General features: G+C 38.2%; 2 protein-coding genes and 1 non-coding gene across 5 annotated transcripts; 1 reads left to right on the top strand and 2 right to left on the bottom strand.

Moving 5' to 3' along the window:
- Positions 1 to 2,065: 2,065 nt before the first annotated feature.
- Positions 2,066 to 19,754, bottom strand: MYNN (myoneurin). 3 transcript variants are annotated; one of them, XR_013335017.1, is made up of 9 exons: positions 19,641 to 19,754; positions 18,498 to 18,794; positions 13,361 to 14,154; positions 12,452 to 12,611; positions 10,526 to 10,704; positions 9,589 to 9,672; positions 8,505 to 8,591; positions 6,550 to 6,870; positions 2,066 to 4,946 (listed from the first exon to the last, which is right to left on the bottom strand). XR_013335017.1 is itself a non-coding variant. In XM_077763640.1 (8 exons), exons 2-8 carry the CDS (start codon positions 18,761 to 18,763, stop codon positions 6,608 to 6,610), a joined length of 1,833 nt encoding a protein of 610 aa, XP_077619766.1. In that variant the 5' UTR covers positions 18,764 to 18,794; positions 19,641 to 19,753; the 3' UTR covers positions 5,267 to 6,607. The 3 variants fall into 3 exon arrangements, 2 of the variants coding, with proteins under 2 accessions (XP_077619766.1, XP_077619767.1); XM_077763640.1 differs by lacking the exon at positions 2,066 to 4,946 and having other exon boundaries at positions 5,267 to 6,870; positions 19,641 to 19,753; XM_077763641.1 differs by lacking the exons at positions 2,066 to 4,946; positions 9,589 to 9,672 and having other exon boundaries at positions 5,267 to 6,870.
- Positions 19,755 to 21,197: 1,443 nt separating this feature from the next.
- On the bottom strand, positions 21,198 to 21,270 carry TRNAV-AAC (transfer RNA valine (anticodon AAC)). Its single transcript has one exon. It is a non-coding gene; the product is annotated as a tRNA-Val (tRNA).
- A 1,536-nt stretch (positions 21,271 to 22,806) lies between these two features.
- Positions 22,807 to 25,063, top strand: ACTRT3 (actin related protein T3). The gene is made up of 2 exons (XM_077763617.1): positions 22,807 to 23,076; positions 24,092 to 25,063. Exons 1-2 carry the CDS (start codon positions 22,874 to 22,876, stop codon positions 25,008 to 25,010), a joined length of 1,122 nt encoding a protein of 373 aa, XP_077619743.1. The 5' UTR covers positions 22,807 to 22,873; the 3' UTR covers positions 25,011 to 25,063.
- The last annotated feature ends 2,841 nt before the right edge of the window (positions 25,064 to 27,904 follow it).

Genomic DNA, 27,904 nt, shown 5'->3' with positions numbered 1-27,904 from the left:
GCTGGTGAGGAAATTGCTCCCAGCAAGTAGAGATCCAATAAATTCAGACTTGAGTAACAATATGACAAACCTCTTACACTTGAGAGAGTTAAGAGTAGTTCAGTAAACTATAGATGCTAAATCAGCATTTTTAAAATGTGGAGGAGCATCAGAACACGCTGGAGCAAATGTTAAAACTACAGATATGTTAAGAGTGAGACTTACTGAATCAAATTTTCTGAGGATAGTCTGAGAAATCTGCATTTTTATACAAACCAGGTCATCTATGATCTCATTAAAGTTTAAGAACCAATGCTCTGGTTTTCTTATTCTTCAGTTTTTTAAATATATAATTTTTAAAACACAAGTATGGCAATCACAGGGGAAAGTACACAAATCTTAAGTGAACAGATAGGTGAGTTATAAATAGCGCATCTGTGTCAGCCATGACTTAAAGATAGTAAATGCCACACGCTTCCCAGAAGCTCCCCCAACCTTCTTCCAATAGGCAACTACTTTTCTGATTTCTAACACCGCAGTAAACAGTTTTGCCTATTTTCGAATTTTATAGAAACAATCTTGTAGGATGCACTTTGTGTCTGACTTCTCTTGTACATTAGTGTGATTTACTCATGTTTAAAGTAGCAATAGTTTTTTCTTGCTTTGGAGTATTCTGTAATATGCTGGGTAGTAGACCAGTCTAGCAGATTCTGGTAAGAGGTGGCCTCTCATCAGGCTAGGAAACACTCACATGAAAGTAAACCTTGGTAACGAGATCTGCTTGTCCAGGCTAATCTCTATTCTTGTGTGGGATAGAGGGGACCCATAAGTTTCTACATTCTCCCAAGGGGAGACTCAGAAGGTAGCTGAGTGGGAAGCAAGTTCATGAATGGAAGGCAAACAAGCTTACTTCAAGCCTGTGGTGAGGTGGCACAGGTTAAACCTGCAACCTGATCTACACTGGCCTGCCTGAGACAGAGTTGCAGAAGTCTGAGTTCTCCACATTTGTTAGAACTAAGGCAAGGCCAATTCAGTCAAGAATCACTGGGCTCTAAGCTAGGAAAAACTTGATCACATATTTTACAAGCTGTCACCTATTACATCAGAGGCCATGTAGGATGCCCAGAGAATGAAGACCTAAGACATGGTTTTCCCTGATCCCATATGTAAGCCTCCTCCATATATATGGATACCAGTTTAAAGAGAACACAAAGGGCAGAAATAAGACAGCATTTTCCCAAAAGTTTAAGCATTACCTTAAAATACTATAAATTGTATCTCCTTTATATTAGACTAAGTTTTAAATTGGCTGGGACTAAAGGTTAATTTTTTCCATATTTCCCACTGGGTGGGAGCTCAAGAGTAAACACATGCACCTTCTGTCGGAAAACTCTACTTCCTCTGCACATCTGAACCATAATGAGTAAATCAGTGACCATATGTAGGTTTCCTTCTATTTTTTTCTTATCATCCTGCAATGTTTCAAATTTGAAAACAAAGTGCTTGATATTTTTTTACATATTTGACAAAAAAATGATCTTGCTCTACACTCTGCTTTCCAAGCTAAATAGCAGTATTCATTGTCTTAACTACTACTCAAACCATATCCACCTAGCTTACTATAACTGCCTTCTCAAAGGATCATCATGCTCCAATTACCCAACCCAAAGCTGTCTTTGATTTACACCCTATTTCTTTGTACCATATGACCCGTATAAAATCACTTTTGTCCTTGTGAAACTTGCCCCACCCTGATTTTCTTCCTGTTACCACTTTTTTCTTTTTTAAATATTTATTTCTGAGAGAGAGAGAGAGAGAGAGAGAGAGAGAGACAGCAACAGCGTGAGCAGAGGATGGTCAGAGAGAGAGGAGATACAGAATCTGAAGCAGGCTTCAGGCTCTGAGCTAGCTGTCAGCACAGAGTCCGATGCGGGGCTCAAACCCGAGAACCATGAGATCATGACCTGAGCTGAAGTCTGACGCTTAACCAACTGAACCATTCAGGTGACCCTCCTGTTACCACTTTCTATCTCCTTTCCTTCCTTCCTTCCTTCCCACCCTCCCTCCCTCTTTTTCTCTCTTTACCATCTCCTAGGGCTGCCTTAATCCTTTCTATCATAATTATCAGCCTTATGCTACAAGATCTGTATCTTTAGCTCTAACTTCACTTGGGTTAAAGGCTCCACCTACTGCTAGACATTTTCACATGGCTGTTTTGTCACCAAACTCAGTGCATCTAAAATAAAGTCTTCTCTTTCATAAGCCTCTTCCTGATCTTCCCTATCACAATCAATGGGATCACCATCTTCCCAATCATTAAGGATCAAAACTTAGGTGTCTAAGTTGGAGCTAACTGCAAGGAAAAGAAACGAATTCATGCCTGTTTAAGAAAAGGATTTACCGGAAGGGTCTAACAGGAAAAAAGAATCACTGGTACCCCGGGATAAAGAAATAAAGCAATGTGCTGTGCCACCGAAAGAATGGAAATGCAAAGCCAGAAGGCAAGGCCATGCCTCTCTCACAGGGAATCAGTGGCTAGTTCTGTGAACCTATTTCATTCCCCTGCTTCACTCTATAGATCAGCTTTGTCTGCTTATTCATAATTTCCATTAGACTTTGGCTTGCTTCACTGACTCTGGGCCAGTTCTAAATGATCTTTTTACTCCCATGCCTACCAAAACCTAACAGTCTCTGAATTTCATAGCTTAAATTCTTGAGAATCTAATCGCTCAGTCAGGCCTAAGAATTGCTTCTCCCTGGTAAGGTGTTTGGTTAGCTGTGGACATAGTATGGAATCATGTGTTATAATTGTGGCTATCTAAGCCCTGGCCTTCAGCGTCAACGGTGCTTGGGTGTGTGAGATAGTGGGTTATAAACCTGGCTGTCCAATCCCACCCCTCAGCACAGGCAGAGGACCGAAGACTTTCACTTAAGATGGTGTAGGCACAGTGCTAGACACGTCTTTCACTCCTATCTCCTCCAAGTTTCATACTTGTTTCATTCTGCCTATTTCAGTTGGCTGTGTGCACATTCCTTCCTATTATCCATTTCTTCTTGTTTGCCTATCCAAAGGAGTAATGACCCCTTTTCTGTCCATTCAACTCTGGTTGACTGCTCAACATCTTCTTTCTTGCCTTCCCCTGTAACACTTGACATTGTGTCTTGTTTACTGCCAGTTACATTCAGGCTTTTCCTTCTCATTTGACTTAGGGTAGTGTTTACTTTTGTAGGTTTATGTATTCTGATTTCCGTAATTTTCTAGCATTTGAAATACTGGCCAGACATTTTAATCTGAATTATTTATTTACACCCATGGTATTTATTTTAATGTAGTCTTCTTGATATTAAATACCCTATTCCTGCATGGTTATTATGTTTACATTGATAATTATCTAATTCCTTAAACAAATAAACCAAACCTCTCTCTTTTGAGAAAGAGCATGTACAGGAGCACACGCAGTGAAGGGGCAGAGGGAGAGGGAGAATCTTAAGTAAGATCCACACCCAGCACAGAGCCCTACACAGCGCTCAATCTCATCACCATGTGATTGTGATCTGAGCCACAATCGAGTCAGACACTTAACCACCTGGGACACACCCACATGCTCCACAAATTTCTCTTGAATGAAAGGGGACAGGGGTTGCAGAGGACCATACTATTGTCTCAAGAAATTAATGCTCCAATAACTAAATCTCCATGTTGTTCATAAGTAATGAGTAAAAACATAGAATGTACAGAAATTGCATTAAAATACAATTTCTTTTTACTCAGCAGTATTTCTAATGAAGTTCTAAAGACTCAAAACTGAGTACCAGATGGAGAATTATATCAAAAGCTTCATTTTTAAATATCTTCCAAAAGAACACCAAGAAACATTTAGGATATTAGTTCTCAATGTCTGGTTATATTAAAATCACCTATGGGGCTTTTCCAGCTATATACGTCCCAGAGATTGTATGATTCAGTAAGCCTAAGGTGGGGCGGGGCTGGAATAGTGTTATTTTTAAAATGTTTCTGATATGCATCAAATGTTAGAACTATTATTCTAGGATATTTTTAAAAACAAGTACATGTACATTGTTTTTATACATGTGCATTTCAACTACTCTCACTCATACAATTTCTGTAGAATTGAAACATACAGAAGCTCTAAACTACTTTTGCAATACAATGTTAGAACCATTTAAAAATTTTTTTCTAAAATTTGTCTATCAAAATCATCCTATGAAATTAAACATAAAATACCATTTAAAAAACAGCAAAAAATCATTTATATATAATCTATGGTTTCTTTTTAAAAAGTCTAAAATCTAACAATACAATAAGAATAATCTAATACATACAAAATTATTTTAGAAAATAATTTCTCAGTGACATCTTCAACATCCTAAACAGACGTTCAAAAATGTAGTAACATTTAATTAAGAATAGACCTTTCCCAAAACTGCATTGTAACAAATATATTTAAAACTGGACTTAATTAAAATTATGAGTGTTAGAATGACACCAGATACAACTAAAATATAAGCATATTATGATGAAATACAGCATTATGAGAAGAAAGACAGGACAGGGACCTCAGCCTTCAAGATTTCTCACATGTCACTCTGGAAGAACATCGAGCCATGTCAGTTTAAAATAAAAGTATTTTAGCTATGAAGCAGATAATGTGATGGAGAAAAAGCACAGTAAATCAACCTTAGCCATTCCAATCCAATAATATTAAAAATAATAAATTTGAAGACTAATCTATAAAAAATGCTAATTACCACCATTATTAGAAGAAATTTGGTAACTACAGCTCTCATAAAATTTTTCCATCACTGTAGCAGCTTTTGAAATTTTATTCTTTAGATGCTTGGATTAATGAAGATGTGAATTAAATATAACCTCTCCATTTCAGCAGACTTCTTAAAGAGGCTGAGTCTTTTAATTTTCTTTAATTTCTTCACATTCCAATAAATTCCTATTGAATTTAAGCCAGAATAGATTAGGTGAACATTTTATAACTTTGTAAATTATATTTAAACCCAGCATATTAATACACATGCATAATTAAATTTCTTAAATAAGTAAATCCTAAGTCTGATGTATCCTACACAAAGGCAATATTTCAAACTCTGTTCGGTTAAGTCAGTTCCACTGGTGGCAGACTGTTGGGAAAATGCTGAGTGTGCTGAAAAACGGTGGCCATCTCTACAGTGTACAGGAATTAAGTAGCCTCACTACATCCTCCTCTGGTTCCTCCGACCAGGACGCCAGAGAAAATACAATTAAAGAAATCAATACCGAAAAAAACCCATATTAACTTTATTACAGAAAACAAATAAGCCATAACTAATGCATGGCAGAAATAATGTCACCACGGTGTTTGATCAGCAGCATAGGAATTGACTTTGTGGAACCGGTAATTTAATGTCCGAAGATCAGGCAGTAACGTAACTGAATTATATGGGAAAAGTGGCATGGAGAAGTAAATACCAGAATGAGACTGAATTTTTTACATTCAGTAGGAAGAAGACAGACTACTGTAGGAAGTCTGACAACAACCAAATGTGGTTTAATTCATAAAATTTTAAAACTCAAAACTTAAAGAAAAAAATAAAATATTTAACGGGCTTTCTGATAAATTAAATGTTCACTGATAAATGAAGCTAATTTCTTAATTCTTTATGTAATTACAAGGTATCAACTTAGAAGCCAAATAATTTAGAGTACACATTAAATTTGTATTTAAAAATTGCTTTTTAGAACTTAGTATTTTAAAAAGTGTGTAACAGGTATAGGAGAGGCTTATCAAAAATCTTCAAAGCTCCTATTTTCCTCATCTCCAGTAACTTAGAAACCTATTAAAAGATTACCTGAATCAAATTTTGAAACTGTCTTTACTAAGATAAAAATACCAAATGATCTATTTAAAACCCATTTTGCAAATAAATGTAGAGTCAGATAACTCATAAGTACTCATGACTGCTTTTTCTCCCAGAATACGGAGTTCTAAATGAAAAAAAAATGTATATACAGTTTTTTAGCTTTTAAGGAAAACACTTTTTTTAGTGTCATTAGAAAAGTTACCTCCAATGGAATATACTAATAAACACACAATTCTTATTCAGTACCTAAGTTCTCTTAAGAAGAAGAATGAAAATTCACTTTTCCCTCGTAGTTTATGTACTCATCTATGGGGCTTAGTAACAGCAACACTACTGGCCTGATACTATCAAAGATTTTGCTTAAATTTTGAGGGGAAAAAACTAAAAAATACCACAGGTCAAAACTGACTCAGATAAATGGAAAGATTCCACTTTAATAAATGAAAAGCAATTTAAAATGCAAAATAAAAATGAATTAAGGCAGCTCTAAGAGAAAAAACTTAACCATCCAAAATAGTGCTACTACAGTATAATTCACTCCTTAACATGTCGTGTTTATAATCTAGGCAATAGAAGCCAAAAATCAAAACAAGCATTGCAGTTATGATGCAGCATCAGGTGTTTTACTTCAGTGAATGAAAAATAATGGTCACAACTCAAATGAATGGTAATTTAATATGAATATATGCACCTTACCAGAGATGTTTATGTTTACTACCAAAGACGTCTTAGCAATTCCATATTCCTCACAAAGTCAGTATAATTGCTGTAAAAAAATCAACTGTGGTTCTGAATACCCATTCACAGTTGATCTCAGCAAGGTATCTGATGTAGGAGACTGATTATCTGTGACAGGCAGAAGGATGTGGTGGTCCTCAGTTCCAAGTGGAAGAGATAGTGGTAAAGTCATATCAGAAGGCTTCACATCCAGTGTTTCTGATAAAGGACTTTTTTGTATGGAATCTTGTTCACTCAATGGATGATCCTCTATACTAGAATCTAGAAGTTTATCTGCACCTGAAATAGAAGAGAAAGAAATTTATGTATCCTTGAAAACAAAACAAAAATTCTTAGAGAATTCTTAAGAGACTAAATCTGCTTACCATTCCCAAAACTTGCATTCCAACCTCCACAGCTTTACTCATGCTGTTTCTCTTATACTGATTTACCCTCATTATTTACACAAATCCAGTATGGGCCTCAAGCTTAGGTTCAAGCACCAACTTGAACTTAAAAGGGATTTAACTGTTCTAGACTAGGGTGAGCTGTTATCTACCTTGTGATATCTCTTTCTTATTGCTAAGGAACACTCTGCTTCGGTATGTCTTCTCAAACAGACGGTAAAATCCTTAAAGGGTAAGTGTCAAGTTATACTTCCCTAATTCCTTTAAAGCACTTAATAATAGTGCTATACACAAAACAGATTTGTTCCCTGAATGTATGAACAAGTACTATTCTCTGAGTTCAAGTTCAGAGATACGGCACTTTTGTATATTTTTCAGAAGTAAGAAATTCTACTCTATTTAAGGGTATAATTATCACACTGATTATGATATACTTTTGCCTTCAAATTTTCCACAAGCTTTACAGTGCTTCTGCCACTCCAAAGTATTTATAGGATTTTAATCTGTTTCATTAGATAAAACTGCATATTTGCTTTCATAAAACTAGAATTCTCTTTCTTGCCAAACTACTCTTCAGTTCAATCAGCCAATACAACCTGCACATCCTTGTCCCGGTGACTCCCTTTACTGTATTCTCTCTGCCTGGGACGAGCCCTCCTTTCCCCATCTCTATTGTCTGAACTCCTCTCTTCCCTTCAAGTTCCCTAGAATTAAGTAAGCTTTTCCAATACTCACCTCAGAAGCACTTAATCTCTTCTTTAGCACTTCTGTCTCTACTATATGCTACATTTTGTCTTGTAGTCACAATTATATATTTAGATTTCTGGTCTCCTATACCAGATTGTAAACTCTTTGAGAATTAAGACTGTGCCTTTTTCAACTTCATATATTCTGCAGTTATGTGTATTTTGGAGGCGGAGGCATTTAATGTTTGTTGAATTAATGACATTGTAGTTTTCATATGTTACTGCCTTAATCCTTATGATATTGCTGTTTACTATCAAGGACTTGTTAACATCTCTAGACACTGAAGAAACCTAGTATTTTGTTTCTAATCATGACAAACATAGTGAAACTTTTTCAAAGATTCATTTTAAGCAGCGGACTTAAAATTCTGTAGTCTGACTTCATTTTTACTTAACAATTTGGGGCTACTCATTTCCCTATTTCTTCTTATATGTTTCTGGATTCATGTGTTCGTGATACCCTTTTCATCACATAACTACAGTAATCCCCAGGTAACCCAGACTCTAGTATGGAGAATAGTGATACATATTTTGTTTATATATTTTTTTCTTGAAACTTGATAAATCAGGTTTTTTAAAAGAAGGAATATTTCAAGTACCGTTTATTAGAAGGTCAATATGGAAAGAAATTTCTAGTGAACTTAGATACCTTCCTATTATGTATTTATTTAGTTTTTAAAAATATATATCTAATTTAAACTGTCATAATGTGCATCTCAACATTTTAGGAGTAGCACCAATATGAGAGCACTAAATTTTTTAAAAAAACACAAACATTTACCGGAATGGACTTTCGTCTTGTGCTTCTTTAAATTTTTAATATCTGTGTAAGAATTTCCACATAATTCACAGATAAATGGCCTTTCTCCTGAAAAGCAAGTTAAAAAGTTTAAACTCAATATTTTCAAAGCTAAGACAAAAATACCAATGTTTATGAATGCAGTGTAAACATTACTGTACTGTTTAAATTCAGTTTCAAATTACCATTTTACAGTGAACCAAAAACATTTTGTTTACAGCGAAACAAAAACTTCTATACACATTAGGCACTCCTTTATACTAAATATCCCCATTTCAGGGAAAATTGAGCCATTTTATTAACAGGAATGTAACTTACTCTTATTTCTATTAGACAGTTAGTGAGTACCAGTTATATGCCAGACCCTAAGAGGAACAGCTGGGGGAAAAATGTGTAAATACAGTTTCTGCTTTCTGGCAGTCTACAAATCAGAAAATCCTTTAAAAACAGTGACAGAATAAAATGCTACAAAATTATAATTCCTTTGAATAAGAACTGTTCAATGCTTTATAAACTAAGGAGCCTAAGAATAGAGAAGTTGCCAATAAACTTATTAAATGTCTACTAGGTGCTCATACTATTCTAGATAGGAATAGAAATAATTTTTAAAATGAAAAAGTCAGAAGGGTACATTTTTAAAGTGGCATTTCCGTTTGTTTTAATTTTTTTGTTCCATAATTCCTTCATACTACACAATACTCTTACGAGAAACATGACAATTCTAACAACTTGCTTACTGAACACTATTTGATAAGAAAATCTGGTATTATCTTGGTATTATCTATTCCTTTTCATTTCTTGGTACATCTTTGCAACTTAACCTAAATCATCTAAAAATTATCTGGCATATTTTTTAGAAAATCTATACAATTCTAGACCAAATTTAATTAACACTACTCCAAATAACTAAAGAAAGAAAATAGGAAGTTGATAGTTATACATTAAAATATTGCTATAGGTAGAGTACAACTAGATACCATATAGTCCATAATGGTTTAAGAGTTAAGGTTTACATAAAAAGAAATTAGAGAGAACAAAAAATAATACGTTCTCCCTAAACACAGACCTGTATGGGATCGAAAGTGTTTGTTGAGCTCTCCTGAGGAAATAAAACTTTTCCCACAAATACCACATATGTATGGTTTTTCACCTAGATGGAAAATAAAAGATAGCGAAGTGGTGTACTATACCAATATAATATTTTATCAATTACAATAATCTAAAGTAACCTGTTCTAAAATATTGAATTAAAACCTCTTTATATTGTATTTTAGAGGTATCTTCAGTGTGATCCAACTTAGAAGAAGATTAGTAATTATTTTACATTGTTCATGTAACTGATGCTTTTCATAGAATAAAACTTTATTTCTGCAAACATCCATCTAGCAAACTAGAGTTGGGCAAGAAGTTCAATTTTTATGATTACAAACATATGATTAAAAATTCACCAATCGATTAGTTCTTGCCATCTACTATGTTATTAAGAGGAGTAAGATTATTTAGGAAAGATCGATTTTAAAAGGTACCCTATCAAAACTGAAAACCTTTGAGTACAATATGCTTCAAAACTGATATTTTGCACTTGAAGTAGCTGTTTGTGAATCTCAGAATGTCTGCGTAGGAAAAGTCCTAAAAATCAATGTTCTACCTAAATCCACCTTCACCCTTTAATTTCTCTCTACAGTTTTATCCAAGGGAAGTAAAACAAGAGGCGAAGGGGTTTTTCTAAGGTTATAAAATACATTTCAACTCAAGTTTATATATTGTCAAAATTACCTGATTTTTAATGCATATAATTACATCATAAAAAAAACTCCATCCACTGTGTACAATCCTAGAAAATAAGTCTGCTTTTATAGCTAATATTTATGTGAAAACCACAAACACAAAGGAAGCACACACACAACAATATACAACATAAAATCTATAATCTACTTTCTGTAAGGGCTCAATTTCCCTTTTTACAACTTTCCTTATTTTAAACAGCTCTGTCAAATTCTTACCTGTATGTTTTCGAGAATGAGTGATAAGAGAACTAGAGACAGCAAATGCCTTCCCACAAGTATCACACACATACGGCTTTTCTCCAGTATGCCTACGAACATGATAGGTCAATGTGCTGGCTTGAGCAAATCTCTGTCCACACCTATCACAGACATATGGCTTCTCTCCACTATGCTTCCTATTAGTAAATAAAGTTATATGGTGGTTAATAAAACAATTTGGGTCCAAGCTATATAATAAGCAATTTTTATACAATTTTTCATGTAGTATTTTGTTTCATATTAACAGACCAAGAATATGTATTTAAAATCAACAGTTTCAATGTATACAAGTCAAAAATAAATGTTTCGGCTGTTTTCAAAACATTAGTTCTAAGATCAGTTAAAAAAATTTTGTCATCTTTATATGGTTGTCAAGTGTGTCCGTAATACTGCAGGCAATTATTTTCACTTGTCCATTAAAACCGTTTCCTTAAACCTACAGCAACTCCTCACCCATCCTCATCCTTAACTGAGGTCCTTGCTTCCTGTTTTACTCAGAAAAATTTAACCAATCAGAAGAAAATTTCCTCCATCTATAGGTATCTGTACCTATGTATATACTGTTCTCATTAACTCTAACATGAAGGTGACAATTCATCTGAATCCAAGTACTCCCATTTGCATACTTAAGATACACTCCCTTTGCCTACTCAATGATCCCACTCCTATAATTTCCTCTACCGTTCCTTTTCCCCATCCATTGTACTGCAGCATACAAATATAATGTCGTCTCTGAGCTTTTTAAAAAAAAAAAAAAAAAAAAAAAGACCTTTAACCTCTCTTGCTTCTCCATTTCTCGGCTCCTCTTTATCAAAAATTTGAGTCACCAACTGTTCTACTTTAATTTTTCTCTACTAGTCACAACCAACATTGCTTTTGTCAAGAGCACTGGTGACCTCTCACTTTGCTAAATCCAATAATCAAGTCTCAATCTTTACCTCCCTATCACCAAATCTGACACAACTGATTGCTCCCTTCTGGAACAATTTCTTTTACTTGGATTCCAGGGCAGTTTATTATTGGTTTTCCTATTTTATTGGCTGCTCCTTTCTAGTCACCTCTGCTGGTTCTTGACTATCTTCCAGAAGTTTTAAGATTAGAGCACCTCATGGCTTAGTCCTTTTCACTGCTTCTCTATCCACATTCATTCTCTTGGTGACTTCATTCAGTATTACACTTTAAATATCATCTATAAGCTGAAGACTCCCAAATTTATATCTTCTGCTCAAACCAGTCCCCTGAACTAGACTTACATAACCAACTGTCTATTGTATGTCTCCATTCAGATGTCTAATAGCTCAAATTTAACATGTTCAGATCTCTGCTCTAAATGCCTATACTCCCTCTTAAACTGTTCTATCCACAACTCTTTTCCATTTCAGTTCATGGTAATTCCATCTTTTTAGGTGCTCAGGCTATAAATCTTAGAATCTTTGATTCTACTTTCTTTCATACCCCATATCCAATCTGCAGCAAACTCTTTAAAAATATATCCAGATTTTGACTACTACTTATCTCTTCCATTGCTACCACTCTGGCCTAAATCACTGTCACTCATTTGAGTTTTATCTATAGCTTCCTAACTGGTAATTTTGCTTTCATTCCTGCAACCTCACAATCATTTTCCAATATAACAGCCAGAGCCACCCTTAAAATGCGAGCAAGGTCATATCACCTATTTCTCATTCTGATCTTATTTCTCTCCCTTATTCCTCTCCAGCCACCATGGCTTCCTTCTGGTTCCTTCACTATGCTAAGAAAATTTAATGGTGAAACCACAATTAGAACTGTACTGTCCTGAATATGAATACAGTAGTCTATTCACAAGACTAAGGTGAATGCCAGACTCAAAAAGATCAAACAACTTATTTTTTTCTTTTTTACCTTGCATGAATCTTGAGATTGCTAGAAGTTGCAAATTGTAAATTGCATACATCACATTTATAAGGTTTTTCCTCACCATGATGCATACGACTATGGAAGACTAGCTGGCATTTCTGAGCAAATCCTTTATCACACAATTCACATTTGTATGGCTTCTCACCTAAAAGAACAAGCAAATAAAATTTATGTTTAAAAGCAGATATTGTTTAGTTGCTTAAGCTACATAAGCTTTCAGAAGAGTTCATCAACAGTACTATTTTCAGTATTCAGAAATTGTTAACTGTTAGAAGTAATGAAGCAAATAGGATCTTTCTTCCAGATCAACTATCAGAAACATTGATAGAATTAAATCAGTGTTTCTCAGTTCATAATAGTAAAAAAGGTGATCAATGAGAGAAATACGTATTGCATCTTAAAAAGCACAAATCTAAGTGTACCAAAGGTAAATGCAGAAGCTGAAGAATGAATGTATACGTAATTCTAGGAAACATGTTCAGAAGTTGACAAAGTCTAGGAAGCAGGAGGTGAGATGTATTGGCAAAATCTGAAAACTGTCTTGAGTTGTAACTACTTTTCTCCTTTATCAGTTCTCTTAATCTTTGTCTCTGTTAAATACTTAGCAAGGTAGGATCAAGTTTATGTTTATTTTAACTATGAAGGAAAATGGTATAAACAGCTCATGCATTAGGACTTCAGAGTTATCAGCTGCAATAAAACAAAATAGCCATTAAATACTTGGTCACAATTACAAAGAAATTTTCAACAGCCTAACATGCTAAATACTTTTGTGAATACAAGTATATACTAAATGTTGGTCACAGTCAACACTGTACATTAATATGTACCGTACAAAAATATTATTTCAGTCACAGTATAAAAGCAGTTACATCTCCCACAAACCAATCTTACCTGTATGAGTTCTTACATGCGTTTTCAGCTGGTTACACTGGGTAAATGCCTTTCCACACAAGTGGCAGACATAAGGTTTGACTCCTTTATGTATTCGCATGTGCCTTCTCAAGCTGCTGGCTTCTGAAAACACTTTCCCACATGTGTTACACACTGGCTTGGCCTTGGAATACCTCTGATCCAGCTCTTCCCCACAGCTCTCCAGCTCATAAGAATTCTTGACACTGGCTATATTAGACATAGAATGTTCTTTCAGAGCACAATTTGGCTGTGATTTTCCACGTTTCCGTTTCACGGTCACAGTTTGTACAATATCTTGTGTTGGAAAAGTATTTTCCACAACTGATGTCAACTCGAGTTCTGAATTATCATTTCTTTGTGCAACTTGTTCTATTACAGGGCTGGACAATTTATTTGCATCTAAGAATAATTCAACAGATGTATTCTCTAAAATATCACTAGGATATTGCACTGTTTTATTCTGTCCTGTTTTCTGGGAGTTGAAGGCCTTCTTCTTCTTTTTAGTTTGAGATGACTTCTTTGCTAAAGCTCCTCGTTTAGGACTTGCCTGAACTAAATCTGTAGATACTTCTGATTTTTCCCGACTGTTATAATCTCGTAGAGTAAGGAGACAAGTCTGTTGATTCAATTCAATGTTTCCAGTAATACTAGATATCTCTGTAGAAGAGGGATTAGCAATAAAAGCAAAATCTTCCATCTTTATTTTACATTTAGTGACCACCTCTTCCACTTTGAGATAGTCAGCAGCCTGATGAATTTCTTTAACATTCCAACTGTAAGGAAACAAGGCTAAATGACAATATTCTGAACAAAGAAAAACTATTTGTGAAACAGAGCTGCACATATATCTCAATGTCTTTTAAAGACCGAATGAAGCAGAATGAAAAGGACATAACTAAAAGAATAAATTTACAGAAATTCATTCACTTATTCAGAATAATGTTTAGGCAAAAATCTCCAGTGTTACAGAACTTGAAAAAGTGAAAAATAATGGTTATTCATAACTACAAATGCACCACTTTACCTAAATGTTAAAATTTCTGTGTGCTTTAAAAAACACTTGGAACACAAAAGTTGCTGTTGGCAACTTATTGCCTCCTCTCATTCATCCTGAGGCCTATTCAGATAGCAACCACCTTTTCTGGACTGTCAAGAGCAAGAGTCTAAAAAATTGTTTCCTGTTATCCTCTGCTCCCCTGTGATGGACTTTAACTGTACCTCTACAACTTTCCCGCTCATGTGAGTTCACTCAGGTATCTTGTTAAATGAGGATTCGGATTCAGTAGATCTGTGATGGGGCCTAAGCGTCTGAATCTCTAACACAGCTGCAGGTGATACCAATGCTGCTGGTTTATTGGTTACACTTGGAAGGAACAAGGGTTTAGAAGAAGGCTCTAACAACCCACCCACCTGAGTGGGATACTCAACCCATGTTAGTTGGAGAGTCTGTCATTATTAGAATTATACAGAAAGACTTAAGGTCACCCTGTGTGAATCTACCATGTGTGGTACTAAGAGGAAGATTAAGAAATAAGAACTGGTTCCTGTCCTCCAAAAATTTACAATGTAGTAAAAAATTTGATTACTCTAGCACTGGCTCTGGCATGACTAGGTGAATTAATTATAGTAAATCAGCACCTTTGGGCACTCTGCTTTCCTTAGCCAGAAAATCTGAGAGCTGAGTTGGTATTAACATGAAAACAGGACCCCTCTATAATTATCTGAGGATGGACACACACACACCCTTCAAGTAATCTTCCTGCCATTTTCCTCAAACATTACTTAACTCTTCAGAAAAATTTTTAAAAATCTCTTTTCCTTTTCCCACCAGATTATATGAGCCAGAAAAAGGTTTTAATCATAGTTGATAATGTAATTATAGTGCTATTAATACATCTTTATTTTTTTAAAGAAAGGATTAAAATTTGAAATGAAATTAAACATTAACTAGCGTCATGAACCACTCAGGTCTTTGAAAGTACTATAGTATTTACAGATCTGTATCCATTTTCTCATCATCCGACGAAAACTTCTTTACTTCAAGTGCCACCTGTATGTTTTGTTTTTAATTTAGTATTACATTGGCTTTTTAAAAATTGCCTTTTATTATACACATAATCATTTTCTCAGCTCATCATAGATTAAGTACCTTTATAGGCCAGTTTGGAAACCTAATCACAAGTTTAGAGAACATTTTATTCTCTGGGAAAATATACCTAAAGTTCCTAAATGATGTATAAATAAACTTTAAGAATATAATCTATTTGCAAATGGAGTCTTTACCATAGATAAGAAAATATTAAAGATTTCTTAGGTCCCTTGGCTATATTGTGGAATATATAATGATTTCTGTAATGAAGTTAATTCTGTATTTTCAAAGATATAGCACAAATGCCCCAAATATAAACATAACCTTGCTCATCTTTTATACAAAATATTTTTTGCATGTATACAGTAGCATTGTCATTTCCTAAAAATGTTACCTTCGTCTTTAAGCATTTTTAAAAATTATTTTTTAATGTTTTATTTCTGAGAGAGAGAGAGAGACAGCGTGAGCATGGGAGGGTCAGAGAGAGAGGGAGACAGAAAAATCTCAAACAGGCTCCAGACTCTGAGCTAAGCTGTCAGCACAGAGCCCGACACAGGGCTCGAACCCACAAACCGTGAGATCATGACCTGAGCTGAAGTTGGATGCTTAACCGGCTGAGCCACCCAGGCACCCCTGTCCTTAAGCATTTTTATTAATTTTGTTACATAGTCTATTAAATTAAAATAAATGAGAGACACCACTAGAATGAAACTAACTTTATCACGTATTATACTTAGGTATCAAACTATAATTGTGCTTAGCGCCCCATACAATGAACTATCAAACACATAACAAGGTCTGGGAGCCTTTAAGACCAATACAAACTAGCACTGAGATGCACACTAATTGTTCAGTACGGACACGGTATTTCATACAAATTATTCATCTATTTCTTAGCCAAACTAATCTCAGTTACAGTTAAAAGAACCAATCAGCATTCGTTTACATCAATAACTAACTTGCTTTTGTTTACAAGCCTGAAGCTACAGTGCTTGCAAACTTGCTTTCATCTTTTGAAGTCACTGAAAGTCATTTAATTACATACTGCCAGGTTTATGGCTAAATACTTTACACGAATAGTTCATTTAATCCTCAGATCTATGCAATCTGTAATAATCCCATTTTACATACATACATGAGGGCTCATATGTCCAAAGACAGTAAGTAATATGTCCAATATCACAGAGTGTTAGAACTAAAATTTGACCAAGGTAATCTGGCTCCTGAGTCCACTTAATTCCCTACTATTTTGCTTTCTTCACTAAGTTTAATCACTAAGTTGTAAAGACTTTCTACTTTTGATGTAAGCCTTCTCACACCTGTGGCTGGGCTCAAACAACTAGTTCCCAGAAAAGATATGTATCAAAAAAGATTGAACAGAAATGGGGCTCTTTTTCACACTGATTCTTTGCATGAAGGCTCAAAGTAAGCTGCTCTTCAGTGGGTTCAAATCAAGATTGTTCTGTAAAAGTTAATTGAGAAAGGGAAACCACTAAATTGAAGATCAACCCAAATTCACTAGTTCTGTGCTTATTTTACATAATGTGTTCTAAATATTTAGATAAGAGGCACCTGTAGAATCAACTATTCAGTAAATTTAAATAATTTGTCATGTAGATTAATCCCACACTGGTCTGTTCCTTTAATCGACCCACACAGAACTGACTCAAAGGTCTCATTAAGTAAAATGTAAAAATAATCCCAATACCATGTTTCCTTTTCAAAAGAATTAAGGAACATCTTGATTATAGCTTTTTAAAGTACATTTCCAAAATAAATTGCAATGTAAAACAGAGAAGGATTCTGTTTAATGTCTATGTGTATATATAGATATCATCTGGAAAAGAATGAAAGAATTTCTATCAAAATGTTTATAGTTATCAGTGGATGGCAGAATTTCAGCTATTTCCTTTCTGTTTCTCTCCTAATTTTTCTCCAAAAGTTTTTTTGGAGTTTTTCAACTCCAAAAGCTGTGGAGTTAAAGGGAGAGAGGGGAGTAGAAGAGAGAAAATAAATGAAAGTGATGGTCATTGGAAGATAAGCCTTCAATTAAATCCTTGATCTTCACAGTAATACCAAGGGAGTTACTCCCATCTCATTTTTACAGATAGGGAAACTGAGGCCCTCAGAGGTTGCATCTTGCTCAAAGAGACACAGTGGCTGGCAGGCTAGATCTAATTCTAATGTTCATATCTTTTTATGCCAGATTATGATCTAGTCACATTTCTATAATGTTCACATTTCCATAAGAGATGGAGGAAAAAACAGGAATAATTTGATTGGTTTCTTTTCCTTTCGTCCCCTCTACCTTTCCCTCCACAATTAAATTCATGAGTATTAAATTAATTATATAGTTCACTATGCATGGGAGACATACAGTGACTTCATTATTAAATTCCCTAGAATTCCTGTTAGTGGTGACAGTATTGAGCATTTCAGAGAAGCATTCTAACACCTTGGATCTGGTGTAAGCATTAGTATTAATAGCTTTATAGAAGTAACAGGAGTCACTGCCATTTACATTCCAAGGAATTTATTTTCTTGAATCAAGATCAGGAAGAGGTCTTGCTCACTGTTATCTATGGAAAGTAATGGGAATATTATTAAGTGAATACGGAGGATCATCCTTCTTCATCTACACTCCCCTACTACCTCAAGCACCTTAAGAGGCAGGGGACAGAGCGAGAGAGAGATCCGAGGAATATAAAGACCAAGGAAACTGGAATTCACTTAGAATTCATTATGTCTGATCTTCAAGTTTCCATAACTGTAACTGCAGGCTTTGCTTCCATAGATAACTCAAATGTGTTGGAAAAGAGGGCTTTAATTAACATCTGTGCTTTGGGGCTTAAGAAATGTAGTCGGTTCATCCCAAATCGGTAATACTGACATCTTTATTAAAAACAACAATAGCATTGTCACAGCAACATATGAAGTTAAGGGACTGAATGGAAAAGCTACAAATATATCTTAGCTTTAAAGACTGTTGACCAGCTTTTATAAGTGAAAAGAGAATGTGTACTTTACCTGTCAAGATTTAAAGTTCCTGTGTATATAAACTCCAACAGTTTCTGAAATCCATCAGCCTTCACTTGACTCTGATCAAGGAAGACATTGTTCTCAGAAGTGCTTCTGTAGATCGCACCAAAATACTCACTAAATGAGGCAAGCACATTCCTATGAGCTTTAAACTGGAATTCTCCAATCACTACGGTGCAGTCACAAAGAAAACCTGCTTCCCGCTGTTTGTTCAGTCTCTCTAAAAGGTGCTCACAGTGGTGTGAATACTGCATTTTGATATCAGAATGGAATTTTACCCTTGTTCTAAAAGACAGAAATAAAATAGTAAGTCAGTAACCCTAAGTTTTCATCAAACATTTCACCCAAGCAATTGGTAAGGGGTGAAGGAACACAGGACACAACACGAACAAGAATAAAGTCAGTCCTCATTTATCCCCACAGAAAATTACCAAACAGACTGATTAAAAATGCTGAAGGTAAGTGTCTATCTTTGGTCAACTAACACAATCTTTTGGACACATCAAAAAACGGCGATGCGTGACAACACTTCCACGAGCCCCAAGATTTCACGCTTTTGCAAGCAGTTGAACCTTCAAACTTCCGAGCTCAGTGCGCTTGTATATGTTGGGGGGATATGTTTGGGGGGATATGTTTGGGGGGAAATGAAACACGAAGAAATAACTCCTTTGGACAGATGGGGGAAAAAACACAGTATGAGTTCTTTAAAACTGTTTCAAATCACCGCAACCTGTTTTCCGTGGTGCACACAGTTGCTTCAAAACGCGGGGCGGGTGCCCAAGAGGCGGAGAAAGAGCAGAGCCAGAGTTGTCAAGGTTCCGTCACTTCACTCGCCCGGAGGAGGCCACACCCCCTCTCTTCCCCCTTCTCTCCCGACCGCAGCGAAAGTGACAAGCAAAGCCAGTCTGTCCCGGCTTCTGTCGCACTGCCCTTCGCCCAGCTCCCACTACTACCGCGAGTTCCCACAGCAGAGGTTGTGGCCAAAGCCAACACCGCGGCTGCCTCGCCCAAGATTTCCACGTTAAAATCTTCGCCTCCACCTGAATTCGAACTCCAAGAAGCCTGCCCACTCCTGACCCCGCGTCCGGAGAGAGCAGAATTGGCAAGCTGGGGCGCGAAGAAAGAACTCACCTAAAGCAATGCAAGGGGCAACAGTTTCTTCACGCTCTCCCCGCCATCTTGGAAGGACGTCACCGCGCCCCGCTCCGCCTCTTCCTTCTTCCTCTACGGCGACCTCATATCCGGCCCGGGCGTCCCGAGGAAACGCTGGAGACTCTGGGGACTGCGGAGGTGCGGCGCCGGCAAGGACGTAGCGGGCTGGCCCGCAGAGATTCCACTCCCCTGCATACCAGGGTCCCCCGCGAAACCGCGAACGTCATGGATACGGGACTTAAGGGCTCGTGCACAGCGCCCCGCTTGTCCTCAGTCTTAATATTCTGGTCGACCGCCAGTCAGCGTCTGGCGTTCAGGGCCGAGGCCGGGCAGCACCACACGGAGCTCCTCTTTCCCGGAGCCAGATTGCGCACTGCATGCTGGGGCTTGTAGTTTTCTTTGTTTCTCCCATCATCCTCTCCTTCCCCCGGACCCTGCGAGTGGAAACAGCTGCTTTGTGTACTTAGGCTCCTGGCCATAGGGAATTTTTTTTAACTGATCCTGATCGTCCCTTTTCAGTTTATGTACCCGTAAGCTCTTGGGACCCCTGAATTGTGTTTGCATCAGTCAACTGTAGCCTAGTTTCCAGGATATCCTTACTTGGTATTAAAAGTCTGAGATGCAAAAAACCGGGGCAAAGCAGTAGGGCACATTGCAGGAAGGGGGGCTTAATAACGGGAAAGCTTCTGCGTCTGGACTAGAAGCGTTTTAACACAATGATTTACATCGAATTCAGATTTTGTACAGCGAAGGAAAAGGATGCCAGTTATCTGCATAACATATAAAAGGCACAGAAACAGTAAGATAAGTCGTGTTGATATTTTAGGGTAAATGTTCCCTAGTGCTTGCGGATATCATGATTCTCAGAAAACCAGAACTACATTTTTTTCTTGTTAGAAATGTGTCAGGACTATAGGGTATTTACTCATGACTTTATTTTAAAAGACAATCTCAACTGGAATTTACCCGTTTCTTCTGAGTTTTTTTCCAACGATATTGTTTGCTCTTCAACTTAATTTTCTCTGGTCGGTGAGAATCATATTCGTGAATAAAGAAAGACACTACGATAATGTTTATAAGGGGAAAATTTGAGGCTGACCCTAGATTACATCTTTATGATTCCACTTTTATATTTTGTAGGAACCCCTTTTGGTAGTTTATTCAGAAATATGAGTCTCCACCAGGTGTTAAGCACGACACTATGTATCAAATAAGAGTAAAACATGGTCTGGTAATGAGAGGAATTTGCTTATGAAGGGGAAAAGTAATGGAAAACCAAATGACCTGAAAAAGGGTGCTTTGGAGGCAACTTGGTTAAGGGTTTTTCCGCTGTTTGGGCTCCTCGTCTAAGGCTGTACCTTAGTTTTCAGTAGTAGGTTGTGATTTGAATTCCTTTTTTAAAGTTTGAAGTACCTCCACATGGCAAGCTGTCAGTAAAAACATGCACTGAATAAGATAACCAACATGAAAGCTTATATTGCCACGGTTCAACAAGTTGCTATTATAAAATAAAACCTCATGGCTGAGAAGAAAAGTTGTTTCCGCCCGGTTTCGAACCGGGGACCTTTCGCGTGTTAGGCGAACGTGATAACCACTACACTACGGAAACTCTACTGACCCTCAGTGCTCAGAAAGTGCTCCATGTGGAAGCAGCAATGAGAAATTCATAGGACTTTAAATATTAAGGTAGCTTTTAACGGAAAAAAACAAAACAAGACAACCAGAAAAGGAAAAGAACTATATGCCTAATTGTATAATGCTGAAACTATTCTGAAAGTTGGAATTTGCATGCACTTTTTTCCAGAGTCCTACGTACCACTGCAGAAACCAAGCACTCGCGCCTTGCCCTTCCTTTGGTACACTTTTTCTCGGGGAAAGAAATATTTTATTTTGTATCCTTTCTTGGAGAGGCGTTGCTGAGAAGCAGACGGTGTAGTGCGGGGCTTCCGTGGCTTCCCTCCTCTTGCAGAGGCTTGTAGCACCAAGTGCCATCGCTGCTATGTAGTAAGGTCACCCTTTCAGCCTCTGGCGGAGAGGCAAGTAAAGAACTTTTGAATTTCCTCCCCTGCTTTCAAAGACCAACCAGAGATTCGAACTTGCTGAGGTGTTTTTAAATCCTCTACAAAGTGTGTAAAATTGAGGGGGTAAAACACAGACACCAAAGATGCACTTTTGGCGCACAATGCACTTAAATTTTTTAAACTTAAACTTCGTATGACCTATGGAATATCACTTTTCTTGCAAAGAGGGAGACACATCCTTATGCGTAAAAATCAAGTTGGTTTTTTTTTTTAAGTTTTTATTTATTTTGAGAGAGACAGGGACAACAGAGTGGTGGAGGTGCGGGGAGGGAGAGAGAGGAGAGAGAGAGAGAGAGAAAATACTAATCAGACTCTGCACGCTCAGTGAACTGAGGAAACTCAGGAAACTGTGAGACCATGACCTGTATTTTTTAGGAAATAGGAATGACCTTCATATCACACAGGGGATAACCAGATGAGATTACTACAAATCAATCCAATAAAGTTAGCTTCTACCATTTCGGTTTTGACTACATTTTGCTTAGAAACTACAGGAAAGAAGCACAACAAAATATTTGCCATGCGTATAGAAACAATAGTAAAACTATATAAAACCCACTTTAAATCCTAGCATTCTTCCCTTTGTCTTTTCAGAAGTTGACAAGAGTTTCAGAAGCACATACCGGGCTTCTTCTGCAACAACTTTCTCCAGTCAAATCTCTCCACCTTTTTCTAGGTTCAAGGGCACATTCTAGAGCTTTGCACATGCCCAAGGACAGACACTTATTAACCAGAATTCAAAGGCTTTGGAAAAGAAAACTTTTTATGACTCATCGAGGTTATTAGGGAGAGCCACTTGCGAAGGGTTAGATTTGTATCATTAGGGAAGAAAGTTGGGTTTTCCTGATATTGGTATCCCGGGATTCCAGGGGGGGTGGGCAAGTGACTCAGCCCATGTGAGATGCAATTGGCAGGCAGTGCTTTGGAGGGTCAACGGGCCTGGGCTCTCCCGGCCGGGCCCGCCTGACGCAGGCCCTGTGGCCAGCCCAGGGCCTCTGTGACGCGACGTTCCAGGCGTGGGCCTTTTGACGCTCCCCAGGGTCCGCGCTGCGCACTTTCCGCGCCCCCGCCTGGTCCCCCAGCAGCGCAGCCCGCAGCCAGGGCGGCCGGGCGACAGGAGGTGGCGGCGGCATGAGCTACTACTACCAGCTACCAGTGGTGATCGACAACGGCTCAGGAGTGATCAAGGCAGGCCTGGCCGGGTCGCGGGAGCCCCAGTTTGTCTACCCGAACATTATCGGCCGGGCCAAAGGACAGGGCCGTGTAGCAGAGGGCGGGCTGGAAATGTATGTAGGTGACCAAGCGCAGGAACGGAGAAACTCGCTGTCCATCAGGTACTGTCTTCTCCCAGGGGTCAGGACCCTGGTCGAGGGGAAAGAGGGAGGGTCTAGATAAGGGGCATAAGGGTGAGAGGATAAGGAAGACAAGAACAGGAAAGTTTCAGCCCGCTGGTGCAGGCCACAGATCTCGGAGGACACCAGACATCTAAAGGGTGAACATTACTGGCTCTCTGTATCTAAGCAGATGTATTCGAATGCATAAATAAAGTTCCCGTTCATAATATACAAGTTCATTTAAGGATATCACTTTCGCCTTGTGGGTTAGTTTCTTCAATTAATTGATATTAAAACTGTACCATTATGTAAAGATTTCCTAATCTTTTAAACTTTTTTTAAAAGTTTATTTATTTTGAGAGAGGGGGAGCAGGGATGGTGCAGAAAGAGAGGGAGAGAGGGAATCCCAAGCAGGCTCTGCATAAAGCCTGGGACTTGATCCCATCAACTGGGAGCTCCTGACCTGAATAGAGATCGAGAGTCACCTGGTGGCTCACTCAGTTAAGCGTCTGACTTTCACTCAGGTCATGATCTCAGACTCTGTGAGTCCGAGCTGGTGCTGGGCTCTGTGTTGGCTGACAGCTTGGAGGCTGGAGCCATCTTCAGATTGTGTGTGTGCGTGTGTGTGTGTGTCTCCCCTTCCCCACTCATGCTTGGTCTAGCTCTCTGTCTCAAAAATGAATAAACACACACACACACAAAAGAGTCAGATGCTGAACTGACTAAGCCACCCAGGTGCCCCGAAGACTCCCCCCCCAGCCTTTTTTCTGTTTTAAAGATTCTTTGTCTTCCAAAGCGGGGACAAATGGAAAGCAGCAAAAACTGCAGAGGAAGTCAGCTATGCCAACTTTTGCTAGCAGTTACCTTCTCTGACTGGTTGTGACAGTCACTGCCCACAAAGACTACTGGTAATAAATATAGGGATTAACCCAGGTTTGAAGAGACTAGATGCTGAAAAAATTAAAAGCTGCTATTAAAAAAAAAGCTGTAATTTTTCTTATTGCTTTTCCTACAGCTACCCAGTGGAGCGTGGTCTCATTACTTCCTGGGGGGACATGGAGGTCATGTGGAAGCATATCTATGATCATAACCTGAAGCTAAAGGCCTGTGATGGCCCAGTGTTGATTTCGGAGCCAGCACTGAACCCACTGGCCAACCGGCAACAGATCACTGAAGTGTTTTTTGAGCAGCTGGAGGTTCCTGCCTTTTATATGTCTATTCAGGGGGTGCTGGCTCTCTTTGCTGCTGGCTTCACAACTGGTTTTGTGCTGAATTCAGGTGCTGGGGTTACCCAGTGTGTGCCCATCTTTGAAGGGTACTGTCTGCCTCATGGTGTCCAGCAGCTAGCTCTGGCAGGCCTTGACCTCACCAACTACCTCATGATGCTGTTGAAGGAACATGGCATCATGCTGCTTAGCGCTGCAGACAGAAAGATTGTTGTAGACATTAAGGAAACGTCTTGTTATGTTGTAATGAACTATGAAGAGGAAATGGCCAAGAAACGCGATTCTATAGAGAAAGTTTACCAACTACCTGATGGGAAGATGATCAAGCTCTATGACCAACTCTTTCATTGTCCAGAGGCCCTCTTTTCTCCACATCTTATGAATCTTGAGACCCCTGGCATCGATAAGTTGTGTTTCAGCAGCATAATGAAATGTGATACAGATCTGAGGAATTCATTTTTCTCCAATATTATCCTTACTGGGGGATCAACTTCTTTCCCCGGTTTAGACAAGCGGCTAGTTAAAGGTGTAGCAAATATGGTACCTGCCAATACACCTGTGCAAGTTACAGTTCCCCCAGAAAGGAAACTATCAGTGTGGATGGGAGGCTCTATTCTTGCATCCCTGTCTGCTTTCCAGGACATGTGGGTCACTAAGGCAGAATTTAATGAAGTTGGACCTAACATAGTACATCAAAGATGCTTCTGAATACAGATAAAATTGTTAGAAAAAAATGTTTGGAGTATATGTGACAAAACTTTGGATATGTATCTGGGAGAACAGAACGGAACATATCTCAGTTGTTAGAATGTCCATGTCTCTTGCATTTTTGTGATGGGTGAAGCAAACAACGTATTTCTTGAGTAGAACCAAATTAAATGCTAGAGGAAACATTATTCTTGACCTTGGAGATCTCATCTTTCCCTTGGAAAAAGAGCAACTTGTAGTACAACTTGTGTGCCAAATGAGTGATACGGATTAAGTTTGTTGAGGTTTTTTGAAAGACAGTTGCTGGGAGAAAAGATTTCATACATCCATTCCATGTATGCCAGCATGCTTGGGGTGGCCTTAGGATGGCTGTGTGATGGAGGAGAAGAAAGAGAGCAGATATCCAGAAAAGCATAATGGAAATGAACAAGGGGCTAGAGATGAGAATGAACAAAGCATATTTAAGGCATGCTTAGCAGACTGATTTTATTGAAATAAAGAGCTCATATGGAACAGACTAAGAGCAATGACTAGGAAGGTAAATTAAGGCCCGAGGACTGGAATGGAAGGCTTTGTGTTACATGTCCTACAGGCAAAAGGGAACAATTAAAGAATGAAAAGCAGAAAACATAGGAAATTAAGTTAAGATGAATGTGGCAGTGGTTTGGAGGATAAATTGGGCTGGGAAGGCCCTGGATTTTGGTGATCAGTTAACCAATTATTAGTCTAGATAGAAAGTAGTCAAGTCATAAGACTCAAGATTATAGACAATAGGAGTTCAAAAGAAGAAATTGCAAAAAACTGACAAGTCTTTGGATCTAATTAGATATGAAGGGGGGTCTAAAACGACCTGGGTTCCTGAGCATGATGGCAGTATTCACATAACTCAAAGTATCTGCTCTGTGCAAAGCACTGTGTTAAGTGCAATGAATGCTAAATCAGGAGTAAGATCCTGTCCTTAAGAAGTCAGCAGTCTAGCATAAGAGGTGAGATTTATGCCTTAATTATAATAATACTAGATAGAAAGTGATTTGGTGTCCTAAGAGAAGTATAAAATGGTCTGTGGGTTCATAGGGAGGAAAATACCCTGAGGTCTTATGGAAGACTTTCTGGTAGATTTGGCTTTGGGGCTAGACTTGAAAGACAGCTGGAATTTAAACCTAATGCAGTGCCCTTTCCTCAGAATTCAAGGGCAGCATATGTGGATTTAGGTCTAGGTTCTACCACCTACCAGCTGCACGAACATTTTAAAGATCGATTTCCTCATCCATAAAGTGGGGCTGCTAATCCCATTCTGTCTCATGGGGTCATTGTAAAGTTCAAATAGGATAAAGTCCATAAAGATACTTTTTAAAAATTTTTAATGCTTATTTTTGAGAGAGAGACAGAGTGCAATAGAGGAGGGGCAGAGAGAGAGAGAGAGAGGGAGACCACAGAATGCAAATCAGGCTTCAAGCTCCAAGTTGTAAGCACGGAGCCTGAGGTGGGTTCAAACCCACAAACTGTGAGATCATGACTTGAGACTCCCAACCCACTGAGCCACCCAGGCGCCCCTAGATACTTTTAAAATACAATGAAATCTGTTATTTTTTGTTATAGAATTAGATGCTACTTTCTCCATGCAGTCAAAATTCGTGTCCTCCGATGCATTGTTATTCTTCTATTGACCACTTAATTTCTGCAGTCTTATCTTTTAGTTTGCTTGTCTTTCTCCCATACTAGATATATTCTTAGAAGATAAGGATTGTGGGATTTCCCTTTTCAGCTCTATCCCCTTCCCTGATGCTCTCTATGGTGCACTCCCAGTAGGCATGAAGATATGGAGAATTGACCAGAAGAAAGTTCTGGGCAGAGGGAACGTTGGGACAAAGATTCCAAGGTGTAAAAATGATGGGCACATGGTACAGGTAGAAGTAGGCCTGAGTCAAGCATTTGTGATGCTTGCACTCACCAGATTCACAAGCACTGTAGACAGCATGAACTCATTCTTCAGAATTCTGAAACTGTTTTCTAGAAGAAAATAGGGCTATCCTTTTATCTAATTTAAAACTTCAACATCCCAGGGGTGCCTGGGTGGCTCAGTTGGTTAAGCGTAAGACTCTTGGCTTCAGCTCAAGTCACGACCTCACAGTTGGTGGGTTTGAGCCCAGTGTTGGGCTCCAAGCTGACAGTGTAGAGTAGGCTTGGGATTCTCTCTCTCCCTCTCTGCCCCTCCTCCTCTCACCCTATCTCTCCCTCAAAAATAAACTTAAAACACACACACAAACTTCAACATCCCAGAGAGATGGGCAAGACAAGTATTATTCGTATTTTACAAATTAAGAAATTGAAATTTAAAAAGGTTAAGACATTTAAGTTAAAGCGATCCCAAAGTAGCTTGCTTGCTACATTAGGCAGGCAAACCATCCTAAACCCTGGTCTCAGGTAGTTATCCCGACAACCGCAAGTAATCTAGGGACAGGGAATAAAATGGAAGTCACGTTTATACTTTCCCTGCCCTTAAAATCGTCAGAAACCAACCCCTCTAACATTTCGCCTTTCTTTCAGATTGAGGTGTCAATAGCGACAACTCCATAGAATTCACCCAACTGAACATGAATTCTATAATTAGGATCAGCCAGTTATATGTCAAACAGTATTATATCATTACAGAAACTCGGTACAATTTATAGTGGATTTTTAACCTAATCAGGACTCAACATTAAAGTCAAAGACNCGGTCAGGTTTTGTCTAACCCTAACTGAGAAAGGCGTAGGCGCCGCGCTTTTATTTCCCGCACGCTGTTTTTTTCGCTGACTTTCAGCGGGCGGAAAAGCCTCGGCCTACCGCCGTCCACCGTCCGGTTTGGAGCAAACAAAAAATGTCAGCTGCTGGCTTGCTCGCCCCTCCCAGGG

Source organism: Crocuta crocuta, unplaced genomic scaffold (genome assembly GCF_008692635.1).
Source record: "Crocuta crocuta isolate KB4526 unplaced genomic scaffold, BGI_CrCroc_1.0 scaffold433, whole genome shotgun sequence".
In the NCBI taxonomy this organism is placed as follows: domain Eukaryota; kingdom Metazoa; phylum Chordata; class Mammalia; order Carnivora; family Hyaenidae; genus Crocuta; species Crocuta crocuta.
Note: the sequence above shows the minus strand (reverse complement) of the source record. Positions and strands in the feature narration are given on the sequence as shown.

Coding starts and splice junctions, on each gene's coding strand:
- MYNN (XM_077763640.1), bottom strand. CDS start 18,763: ATGCAGTATTCACACCACTGTGAGCACCTTTTAGAGAGACTGAACAAA. Junction 10,705..12,451: donor AATCTCAAGATTCATGCAAG/GTAAAAAAGAAA, acceptor ATTTACTAATAG/GAAGCATAGTGGAGAGAAGC. Junction 8,592..9,588: donor ACACTTTCGATCCCATACAG/GTCTGTGTTTAG, acceptor CTTGCTTTTCAG/GAGAAAGGCCATTTATCTGT.
- ACTRT3 (XM_077763617.1), top strand. CDS start 22,874: ATGAGCTACTACTACCAGCTACCAGTGGTGATCGACAACGGCTCAGGA. Junction 23,077..24,091: donor AGAAACTCGCTGTCCATCAG/GTACTGTCTTCT, acceptor CTTTTCCTACAG/CTACCCAGTGGAGCGTGGTC.